At 50.8% G+C, this 12,062-nt stretch overlaps 1 protein-coding gene across 5 annotated transcripts in view; it reads right to left on the bottom strand.

Moving 5' to 3' along the window:
- PTPN4 (protein tyrosine phosphatase non-receptor type 4) overlaps window positions 1-12,062 on the bottom strand; it is a 69,985-nt gene that overhangs the window by 31,873 nt on the left and 26,050 nt on the right. For all 5 annotated transcript variants that reach the window (XM_077273269.1, XM_077273267.1, XM_077273271.1 and 2 more), the window contains 3 exons: window positions 10,105-10,193; window positions 5,427-5,490; window positions 993-1,165 (listed from right to left, as the gene is read on the bottom strand). In XM_077273269.1, coding sequence (XP_077129384.1) covers window positions 993-1,165; window positions 5,427-5,490; window positions 10,105-10,193 — 326 coding nt within the window. The remainder of the gene's footprint in view (window positions 1-992; window positions 1,166-5,426; window positions 5,491-10,104; window positions 10,194-12,062) is intronic.

The raw sequence follows: 12,062 nt of genomic DNA, 5'->3' as shown, positions 1-12,062 counted from the left end.
AACTAGTCACAGAACCAATCCCAGATCCAACCCCAGGAATAATCCCAGAACCGACCCTGGAACCACTCACAGAACCAATATCAGATCCAACCCCAGAAATGATCCCAGAACCGACCCTGGAACTATTCACAGAACCGACCCTGGAACTATTCACAGAACCGACCCTGGAACCAGTCACAGAACCAATCCCAGATCCAACCCCAGTACCAACCCTGGAACCAGTCACAGAACCAATCCCAGGAATGATCCCAGAACCAACCCTGGAACCATTCACAGAACCAATCCCAAGGACGATCCCAGATCCAACCCCAGGAACAATCCCAGAACCGACCCTAGAACATGTCACAGAACCAATCCTGGATCCATTCACAGAACCGATCCCAGATCCAACCCCAGAACCATTCACAGAACCGATCCCAGATCCAACCCCAGGAATGATCCCAGAACCAACCTAGGAACCATTCACAGAACCGATGCCAGGGACAATCCCAGGAACCATTCACAGATCCAATTCCAAGGACGATCAAAGATCCATCCCCAGGAACGATCCCAGAACCAACCCCAGGAACCATTCACAGAACCGATCTCAAGGACAATCCCAGGAACCATTCACAGAACCAATCCCAAGGACGATCCCAGAACCAACCCCAGGAATGATCCCAGGAACCATCCGGTGACCGCTCCTGGCACTTAGTGCCGGGTGTCAGCTGTGAGAATCAGCTGACACCCGGCCGCTCTCAGCCGCACACCCCGTGAGCGCGGCTGATCGCCTCTGACGTACTGTTCTGTCCATGGGAATTAAGTCCCAGGTCACATAGATGGAATAGTACGTCCAATGCCAGAAAGCTACACCATTCTCACTGGGAAAAATCAGTGAACGCTATGTCAAATCAGACGCCTCGTGTCCCCTTTATTTCCCTCTTATTTCAGGGCTGCGAGCTGTGTGATCGCCGATGGTTGGATTTTCTACGGTGCGGACACGGAAGACTCACCAGTACCGGAAGCGGGAACCCAACGTAAAATATTGAGCAAAGAAGTTCTTGTGAGGAGGCAGCGGAGAGTCCAGCCGGAAGAAGGTGTGATGCTCTACGCACGTCTTCCACACATTCTTGCAGGCTCGGTAATTCACCATGTTAAATCCCAGCACGGTCTCTCGGTATTCATTCTGAAAAACAGGTCGACGATGTTAGTGACCACGAGGGTCAGAAGACGACGTCATGACCCCCACATCTCATCTCCCTCCAGAGAGGATAACCAGAGACTGACGTCTGACAACAAGACAGGAGAACCATGTGCACCCACCCCGTAATCACAGCATGTGTGCACCCCAACTCCGCATATACATGTGCACCCTCCCCGTAATCACAGCATGTGTGCACCCCAACTCCGCATATACATGTGCACCCCCACCCCGTAATCACAGCATGTGTGCACCCCAACTCCGCATATACATGTGCACCCTCCCCGTAATCACAGCATGTGTGCACCCCAACTCCGCATATACATGTGCACCCCCAACCCGTAATCACAGCATGTGTGCACCCCAACTCCGCATATACATGTGCACCCTCCCCGTAATCACAGCATGTGTGCACCCCAACTCCGCATATACATGTGCACCCCCACCCCGTAATCACAGCATGTCTGCACCCCAACCCTGCACTTACAGCATGTGTGCACCCTCCCCGTAATCACAGCATGTGTGCACCCCAACTCCGCATATACATGTGCACCCTCCCCGTAATCACAGCATGTGTGCACCCCAACTCCGCATATACATGTGCACCCCCACCCCGTAATCACAGCATGTCTGCACCCCAACCCTGCACTTACAGCATGTGTGCACCCTCCCCGTAATCACAGCATGTGTGCACCCCAACTCCGCATATACATGTGCACCCTCCCCGTAATCACAGCATGTGTGCACCCCAACTCCGCATATACATGTGCACCCTCCCCGTAATCACAGCATGTGTGCACCCCAACTCTGCATATACGTGTGCACCCCCTCCCCGTAATCACAGCATGTGTGCACCCCAACCCTGCACTTACAGCATGTGTGCATCCACCCCGTAATCACAGCATGTGTGCACCCCAACTCTGCATATACGTGTGCACCCCCTCCCCGTAATCACAGCATGTGTGCACCCCAACTCCGCATATACATGTGCACCCTCCCCGTAATCACAGCATGTGTGCACCCCAACTCCGCACATACATGTGCACCCTCCCCGTAATCACAGCATGTGTGCACCCCAACTCCGCATATACATGTGCACCCCCTCCCCGTAATCACAGCATGTGTGCACCCCAACCCTGCACTTACAGCATGTGTGCATCCACCCCGTAATCACAGCATGTGTGCACCCCAACTCCGCATATACATGTGCACCCCCTCCCCGTAATCACAGCATGTGTGCACCCCAACTCCGCATATACATGTGCACCCCCACCCCGTAATCACAGCATGTGTGCACTCCAACCCTGCACTTACAGCATGTGTGCATCCACCCCGTAATCACAGCATGTGTGCACCCCAACTCCGCATATACATGTGCACCCTCCCCGTAATCACAGCATATGTGCACCCCAACCCTGCACTTACAGCATGTGTGCATCCACCCCGTAATCACAGCATGTGTGCACCCCAACCCTGCACTTACAGCATGTGTGCACCCTCCCCGTAATCACAGCATGTGTGCACCCCAACTCCGCATATACATGTGCACCCCCACCCCGTAATCACAGCATGTGTGCACCCCAACTCCGCATATACATGTGCACCCCCACCCCGTAATCACAGCATGTGTGCACCCCAACCCTGCACTTACAGCATGTGTGCATCCACCCCGTAATCACAGCATGTGTGCACCCCAACCCCGTACATACATGTGTGCACCCCAAACCTGCAGTCACAGCATGTGTGCACCCCAACCGTGTACATACATGTGTGCACCCCAACCCTGCACTCATAGCATGTGTGGACCCGATCCCTGTACATACATGTGTGCACCCCAGCCCCGTAATCACAGCATGTGTGCACCCCAACCCCATAATCACCGCATGTTTGCACCCCAACCCTGCAGTCACAGCATGTGTGCACCCAATCCCTGAACATACATGTGTGCACCCCAGCCCCGTAATCACAGCATGTGTGCACCCCATCCCTGTACATACATATGTGCAACCCAACCACCTCACCAACAAATGTGTGCATCCTGACCCTCTAGCCACGACGTCTGCACATTAACCCTTTAATCAAGGCATGTGTGCATCGTAAGCCTGTAGTAACGTGTGCACCACCATCTGCAGCCGCCATGTCCTCCCTGTGTCTCCTGGCTCCGGCATATCACTGAACTCATAATTGCAGCAAGTGGAAACATCCTGTGTGTCCGTCACTAAGTGAAATTATAGCATTGGTGATTGATAATTGTGGCTTCACTTGTTAGTAACACATTATCAATCCTCATATAATGGGGCAGATGGCGATCGCTCAGATTACGGTACAAGCAGGGGATGTAGAGAGGTAACGTGGAACTACATGCCGTGGATGTAGAGAAGTAACGTGGCACTGCATGCCGTGGATGTAGAGAGGTAACGTGGCACTACAATGCCGTGGATGTAGAGAGGTAACGTGGCACTACATGCCGTGGATGTAGAGAGGTAACGTGGCACTACATGCCGTGGATGTAGAGAGGTAACGTGGCACTACATGCCGTGTATGTAGAGAGGTAACGTGGCACTACATGCCGTGTATGTAGAGAGGTAACGTGGCATTACATGCTGGGGATGTAGAGAGGCAACGTGGCACTACATGCTGGGGATGTAGAGAGGTAAAGTAGCACTACATGCTGGGGATGTAGAGAGGTAACGTGGCACTACATGCTGGGCATGTAGAGAGGTAACGTGGCATTACATGCCGTGGATGTAGAGAGGTAACGTGGCATTACATGCCGAGGATGTAGAGAGGTAACGTGGCACTACATGATTGGGATGTAGAGAGGTAACGTAGCACCACATGCTGGGGATGTAGAGAGGTAACGTGGCACCACATGCTGGGGATGTAGAGAGGTAACGTGGCACCACATGCTGGGGATGTAGAGAGGTAACGTGGCACCACATGCTGGGGATGTAGAGAGGTAACGTGGCACCACATGCTGGGGATGTAGAGAGGTAACGTGGCACCACATGCTGGGGATGTAGAGAGGTAACGTGGCACCACATGCTGGGGATGTAGAGAGGTAACGTGGCACTACATGCTGGGGATGTAGACAGGTAACGTGGCACCACATGCTGGGGATGTAGAGAGGTAACGTGGCACCACATGCTGGGGATGTAGAGAGGTAACGTAGCACTACATGCTGGGGATGTAGAGAGGTAACGTGGCACTACATGCTGGGGATGTAGAGAGGTAACGTAGCACTACATGCTGGGGATGTAGAGAGGTAACGTGGCACCACATGCTGGGGATGTAGAGAGGTAACGTAGCACTACATGCTGGGGATGTAGAGAGGTAACGTAGCACTACATGCTGGGGATGTAGAGAGGTAATGTGGCACCACATGCTGGGGATGTAGAGAGGTAACGTAGCACCACATGCTGGGGATGTAGAGAGGTAACGTGGCACCACATGCTGGGGATGTAGAGAGGTAACGTGGCACCACATGCTGGGGATGTAGAGAGGTAACGTGGCACTACATGCTGGGGATGTAGAGAGATAACGTAGCACTACATGCTGGGGATGTAGAGAGGTAACGTGGCACTACATGCTGTAGATGTAGAGAGGTAACGTAGCACTACAAGCTGGGGATGTAGAGAGGTAGCGTGGCACCACATGCTGGGGATGTAGAGAGGTAACGTAGCACCACATGCTGGGGATGTAGAGAGGTAACGTGGCACCACATGCTGGGGATGTAGAGAGGTAACGTGGCACCACATGCTGGGGATGTAGAGAGGTAACGTGGCACTACAAGCTGGGGATGTAGGGAGGTAACGTGGCATTACATGATTGGGATGTAGAGAGGAAACATGGCACTACATGCTAGGGATGTAGAGAGGTAACGTGGCACTACATGCTGTAGATGTAGAGAGGTAACGTGGCACTACATGCTGGGGATGTAGAGAGGTAACGTAGCACTACATGCTGGGGATGTGGAGAGGTAACATGGCACTACATGCTGGGGATGTAGAGAGGTAACGTGGCACTACAGCCCCCCCGGCCTCCGTCCACAGCCCCCCGGCCTCTGGCCCCAGCCCCCCGGCTCCGTCCACAGCCCCCCGGCCTCCGTCCACAGCTCCCCGGCCTCCGTCCACAGCCCCCGGCCTCCATCCACAGCCCCCCGGGCCTCCATCCACAGCCCCCCGGGCCTCCATCCACAGCCCCTCGGCCTCCGTCCACAGCCCCCGCTGTGTCGGCCATCACTCACCAGTTCTCTCCTCAGCTGAATGAAAAACTGTTTGCATTTGAAGGAAATCTTTACGATCTTCAACCTTGAAAAAAGACAGAACAGTCAGCCATCACCTAGGCATTTTATGTGGATCTATTTCACATTCTGGGGGCAGCAGAGGGGATGTAACTCAGAGACCCCCATAGTCTCAGGACAGGTCCAGCATTGCTCGTGGTGGTGGTTCTGTTCACCGACTGCTCATGCTTCAGTTGCCCCCTGAGGTTACTGCAGGCGGCAGATGTGCGGACCCTTGCATTTGACCTATTTTTCAGCTGAAGAGACCCTCTAGAATCCAGTGACCTTCACAGACTTCTGCAAGATGGATATTTATATCCTTGTGTGCAACTGAGAAGAGGCCGGCCAGGAATCCCCCCAGGAAGGAGACCATCGAGATCAGGGACATTCTTCAGGAGCGTTTCCTTACATTACCCAGTAAATATACGAAGACCCCGAAAAGTAACTGTACAATTATTACTCACCCACAACTTCTCCGTCCACATTAAGGGTAAGTTCACACAGGGCGTTTTTGCTGCGTTTTCTAATGCTAATTTTCAGCTGCTTTTTACAGTTCCAGCAAATAATAATTTTTATTTATATAGCGCCAACATATTCCGCAGCGCTTTACAACTTATAGAGGGGACTTGTACAGACAATAGACATTACAGCATAACAGAAATCACAGATAAAAACAGATACCAGGAGGAATGAGGGCCCTGCTGCTCGCAAGCTACAAACTATGAGGAAAAGGGGAGACACGAGAGGTGGATGGTAACAATTGCTTTAGTTATTTGGACCAGCCATAGTGTAAGGCTCGGGTGTTCATGTAAAGCTGCATGAACCAGTTATCAGCCTAAGTATGTAGCAGTACAGACACAGAGGCTATTAACTGCATGAAGTGTATGAGAACACGATGCGAGGAACCTGATTATGTTGTTTTTTTTTGTTTTTTATTAATAGGCCACACAGGGATAGTTAGGTTAATGCGTTGAGGCGGTAGGCCAGTCTGAACAAATGCGTTTTTAGGGCACGCTTAAAACTGTGGGGATTGGGGATTAATCGTATTAACCTAGGTAGTGCATTCCAAAGAATCGGCGCAGCACGTGTAAAGTCTTGGAGACGGGAGTGGGAGGTTCTGATTATTGAGGATGCTAACCTGAGGTCATCAGCGGAGCGGAGGGCACGGGTAGGGTGGTAGACTGAGCAAAGCCTATGAGATTTCAGAAATCTCCTGCGCACATTGGGTTTTTGTGTGATCACTATTTTGTGCTTTTTTTCGTGTTTTTCGGACACAGAACATGTCACTTCTTTCAGCATTTTTGCTGCGTTTTATTCAGTGTTTTTTACATATTGACTTATATGGGTGGTGAAAAAACGCAGCAAAAACGCAGGTATCATTATTTGCTGCTGAAAATTCAAGGACATTAGCATGGACAAAAAAGAAAACCGCACCAAAAAACCGCACCAAATACACAACAAAAAAAGCACCGAAACCAGCGTTTTGGAAGCAGCTTCTTTCCTGCCAAGAAGATCAGGTTTTGCTGCAGAAAAAAAAGCAGCAAAAACGCCCGGTGTGAACTTACCCTAATGTCTCATGGCCGGAGAATAGCAGAGAGCACAGTGACGGACCTCACAAATAGGGATGACAGTCAGCATGCAATGATGTAAGTAATGCAGCCATCAGGAGAGAGGATCATTGTGCCGCACACCCCTCATGTAAGTAACGCAGCCATCAGGAGAGAGGGTCATTGTGCCGCACACCCCTCATGTAAGTAATGCAGCCATCAGGAGAGAGGATCATTGTGCCGCACACCCCTCATGTAAGTAATGCAGCCATCAGGAGAGAGGATCATTGTGCCGCACACCCCTCATGTAAGTAATGCAGCCATCAGCAGAGAGGATCATTGTGCCGCACACCCCTCATGTAAGTAATGCAGCCATCAGGAGAGAGGATCATTGTGCCGCACACCCCTCATGTAAGTAATGCAGCCATCAGCAGAGAGGATCATTGTGCCGCACACCCCTCATGTAAGTAATGCAGCCATCAGGAGAGAGGATCATTGTGCCGCACACCCCTCATGTAAGTAATGCAGCCATCAGGAGAGAGGATCATTGTGCCGCACACCCCTCATGTAAGTAACGCAGCCATCAGGAGAGAGGGTCATTGTGCCGCACACTCCTCATGTAAGTAATGCAGCCATCAGGAGAGAGGATCATTGTGCCGCACACCCCTCATGTAAGTAACGCAGCCATCAGGAGAGAGGGTCATTGTGCCGCACACCCCTCATGTAAGTAATGCAGCCATCAGGAGAGAGGATCATTGTGCCGCACACCCCTCATGTAAGTAATGCAGCCATCAGGAGAGAGGATCATTGTGCCGCACACTCCTCATGTAAGTAATGCAGCCATCAGGAGAGAGGATCATTGTGCCGCACACCCCTCATGTAAGTAATGCAGCCATCAGGAGAGAGGATCATTGTGCCGCACACTCCTCATGTAAGTAATGCAGCCATCAGGAGAGAGGATCATTGTGCCGCACACTCCTCATGTAAGTAATGCAGCCATCAGGAGAGAGGATCATTGTGCCGCACACCCCTCATGTAAGTAATGCAGCCATCAGGAGAGAGGATCATTGTGCCGCACACTCCTCATGTAAGTAATGCAGCCATCAGGAGAGAGGATCATTGTGCCGCACACCCCTCATGTAAGTAATGCAGCCATCAGGAGAGAGGATCATTGTGCCGCACACTCCTCATGTAAGTAATGCAGCCATCAGGAGAGAGGATCATTGTGCCGCACACTCCTCATGTAAGTAATGCAGCCATCAGGAGAGAGGATCATTGTGCCGCACACCCCTCATGTAAGTAATGCAGCCATCAGGAGAGAGGATCATTGTGCCGCACACCCCTCATGTAAGTAATGCAGCCATCAGGAGAGAGGATCATTGTGCCGCACACTCCTCATGTAAGTAATGCAGCCATCAGGAGAGAGGATCATTGTGCCGCACACCCCTCATGTAAGTAATGCAGCCATCAGGAGAGAGGATCATTGTGCCGCACACCCCTCATGTAAGTAATGCAGCCATCAGCAGAGAGGATCATTGTGCCGCACACTCCTCATGTAAGTAATGCAGCCATCAGGAGAGAGGGTCATTGTGCCGCACACTCCTCATGTAAGTAATGCAGCCATCAGGAGAGAGGATCATTGTGCCGCACACCCCCATGTAAGTAATGCAGCCATCAGGAGAGAGGATCATTGTGCCGCACACCCCTCATGTAAGTAATGCAGCCATCAGGAGAGAGGATCATTGTGCCGCACACTCCTCATGTAAGTAATGCAGCCATCAGCAGAGAGGATCATTGTGCTGCACACCCCTCATGTAAGTAATGCAGCCATCAGGAGAGAGGATCATTGTGCCGCACACCCCTCATGTAAGTAATGCAGCCATCAGAAGAGAGGATCATTGTGCAGCACACCCCTCATGTAAGTAATGCAGCCATCAGGAGAGAGGATCATTGTGCCGCACACCCCCATGTAAGTAATGCAGCCATCAGGAGAGAGGGTCATTGTGCCGCACACCCCTCATGTAAGTAATGCAGCCATCAGAAGAGAGGATCATTGTGCCGCACACCCCTCATGTAAGTAATGCAGCCATCAGCAGAGAGGATCATTGTGCCGCACACCCCCATGTAAGTAATGCAGCCATCAGGAGAGAGTATCATTGTGCCGCACACCCCTCATGTAAGTAATGCAGCCATCAGCAGAGAGGATCATTGTGCCGCACACCCCTCATGTAAGTAATGCAGCCATCAGGAGAGAGGATCATTGTGCCGCACACCCCTCATGTAAGTAATGCAGCCATCAGGAGAGAGGATCATTGTGCCGCACACTCCTCATGTAAGTAATGCAGCCATCAGGAGAGAGGGTCATTGTGCCACACACCCCTCATGTAAGTAATGCAGCCATCAGGAGAGAGGATCATTGTGCCGCACACTCCTCATGTAAGTAATGCCGCCATCAGGAGAGAGGGCCATTGTGCCGCACACTCCTCATGTAAGTAACGCAGCCATCAGAAGAGAGGATCATTGTGCCGCACACCCCTCATGTAAGTAACGCAGCCATCAGGAGAGAGGATCATTGTGCCGCACACTCCTCATGTAAGTAATGCAGCCATCAGGAGAGAGTATCATTGTGCCGCACACCCCTCATGTAAGTAATGCAGCCATCAGGAGAGAGGATCATTGTGCCGCACACCCCTCATGTAAGTAATGCAGCCATCAGGAGAGAGGATCATTGTGCCGCACACCCCTCATGTAAGTAATGCAGCCATCAGGAGAGAGGATCATTGTGCCGCACACTCCTCATGTAAGTAATGCAGCCATCAGGAGAGAGGATCATTGTGCCGCACACCCCTCATGTAAGTAATGCAGCCATCAGGAGAGAGGATCATTGTGCCGCACACCCCTCATGTAAGTAATGCAGCCATCAGCAGAGAGGATCATTGTGCCGCACACCCCTCATGTAAGTAATGCAGCCATCAGCAGAGAGGATCATTGTGCCGCACACCCCTCATGTAAGCCGGCGCTCATCATGTGCAGGAACGTGTGAATCTGTCCAGTGGAAAGAAGGAAATATTACATAGGGGAAAACCAGCTCTTACCATGGAAATGTATTAATCCGCACCGTGTTTTTGTAAATGACGATGCCGCCCGACATAACGCCAATCAGGATTTCATTATTGCTTTGATCCTGCAACAATAAAATGAAACAAGTTAAGAAAAGAATGTAAAGGGTTCTCCGGTGATCACTTATCGATCGGTGGATCCCACCGCAAACCACTATCGTTCCCCGTTACAGAACAGAGCAGAAGCGCACACGACCGACTGCAGCTCCAATCATTCCCAAGGGGGCGCTGCACTCAGCTGTTTCCAGTAGCCCCATAGAGAATGAATAGGATCAGTGGTCGGATGCCCAACCTGCAGCTACGTTTTGTAAAAGGGATAAAAGTGCCTCGTTCTACAGATCAGTGCAGATCACAGGAGCCGGACACCAAGTGGCCAGCAAGTTATCACCTACCCTCTGTATGTCCTGAGAGAACGGGGTCACAACTCACACCAGCAAATCAGAAACACTAATGAGAGGGCGAAAGTGAGAAGATATTCTACACACATAAAATAGAAAAATCCCACTGAATTATACCCCAGAGCTGCACTCACTATTCTGCTGGTGCAGTCACTGTGTACATACATTACATTACTGATCCTGAGTTACACCCTGTATTATACCCCAGAGCTGCACTCACTATTCTGCTGGTGCAGTCACTGTATACATACATTACATTACTGATCCTGAGTTACACCCTGTATTATACCCCAGAGCTGCACTCACTATTCTGCTGGTGCAGTCACTGTGTACATACATTACATTACTGATCCTGAGTTACATCCTGTATTATACTCCAGAGCTGCACTCACTATTCTGCTGGTGCAGTCACTGTGTACATACATTACATTACTGATCCTGAGTTACATCCTGTATTATACTCCAGAGCTGCACTCACTATTCTGCTGGTGCAGTCACTGTGTACATACATTACATTACTGATCCTGAGTTACATCCTGTATTATACTCCAGAGCTGCACTCACTATTCTGCTGGTGCAGTCACTGTGTACACACATTACATTACTGATCCTGAGTTACACCCTGTATTATACCCCAGAGCTGCACTCACTATTCTGCTGGTGCAGTCACTGTGTATATACATTACATTACTGATCCTGAGTTACCTCCTGTATTATACCCCAGAGCTGCACTCACTATTCTGCTGGTGCAGTCACTGTGTACACACATTACATTACTGATCCTGAGTTACACCCTGTATTATACCCCAGAGCTGCACTCACTATTCTGCTGGTGCAGTCACTGTGTACATACATTACATTACTGATCCTGAGTTACATCCTGTATTATACTCCAGAGCTGCACTCACTATTCTGCTGGTGCAGTCACTGTGTACATACATTACATTATTGATCCTGAGTTACATCCTGCATTATACTCCAGAGCTGTCGTTCTTTCATACACACAGGTTCTTTGTAATGACCGCACACTTTTGCCGGTGACTGATCAGGAGGAAATACTCCGACACATGACAGCATTATACAATGCCGCAGTGAGAGGAGGCGGCTGCGTTACTGCGGCTCCAGCGGTGGATTTCCACTGGAAATTTTCCGGCAATTACTGGATGAGGAAGAGTAAATAGAGTATAATATGAGTAATGGGCAAAGCGTCGGTGCCATAAACAGCGCGACCTGCACTGGGGGGAGCAGTGACCACATGGCTGAAGACCGATCTAAGGCTGCTTTCACACTAGCGTCGGCTCGATGTACTGACGCATACTGTGAAAAAATGCCCGACGTTGGCAGCGGAAGCAGTCTTAAGACGCTTCATTGTAAGGTCCGGGGAGGAGGGGGCAGAGTTTCAGCCGCGCATGGGTGGTCGAAAATGGCGGACTAGACGCACAAAAAAACGTTACATGTAACTTTTTTTGTGCCGGCGGTGCGCCAAAACACGACGCAACCGTCGCACGACGGTTGCGACGTGTGGCAATACGTCGC

The sequence above is a fragment of the Ranitomeya variabilis genome, chromosome 7 (assembly GCF_051348905.1).
Source record: "Ranitomeya variabilis isolate aRanVar5 chromosome 7, aRanVar5.hap1, whole genome shotgun sequence".
Taxonomy (NCBI): Eukaryota; Metazoa; Chordata; class Amphibia; order Anura; family Dendrobatidae; genus Ranitomeya; species Ranitomeya variabilis.
This window is presented reverse-complemented; position numbering and strand designations above follow the sequence as displayed.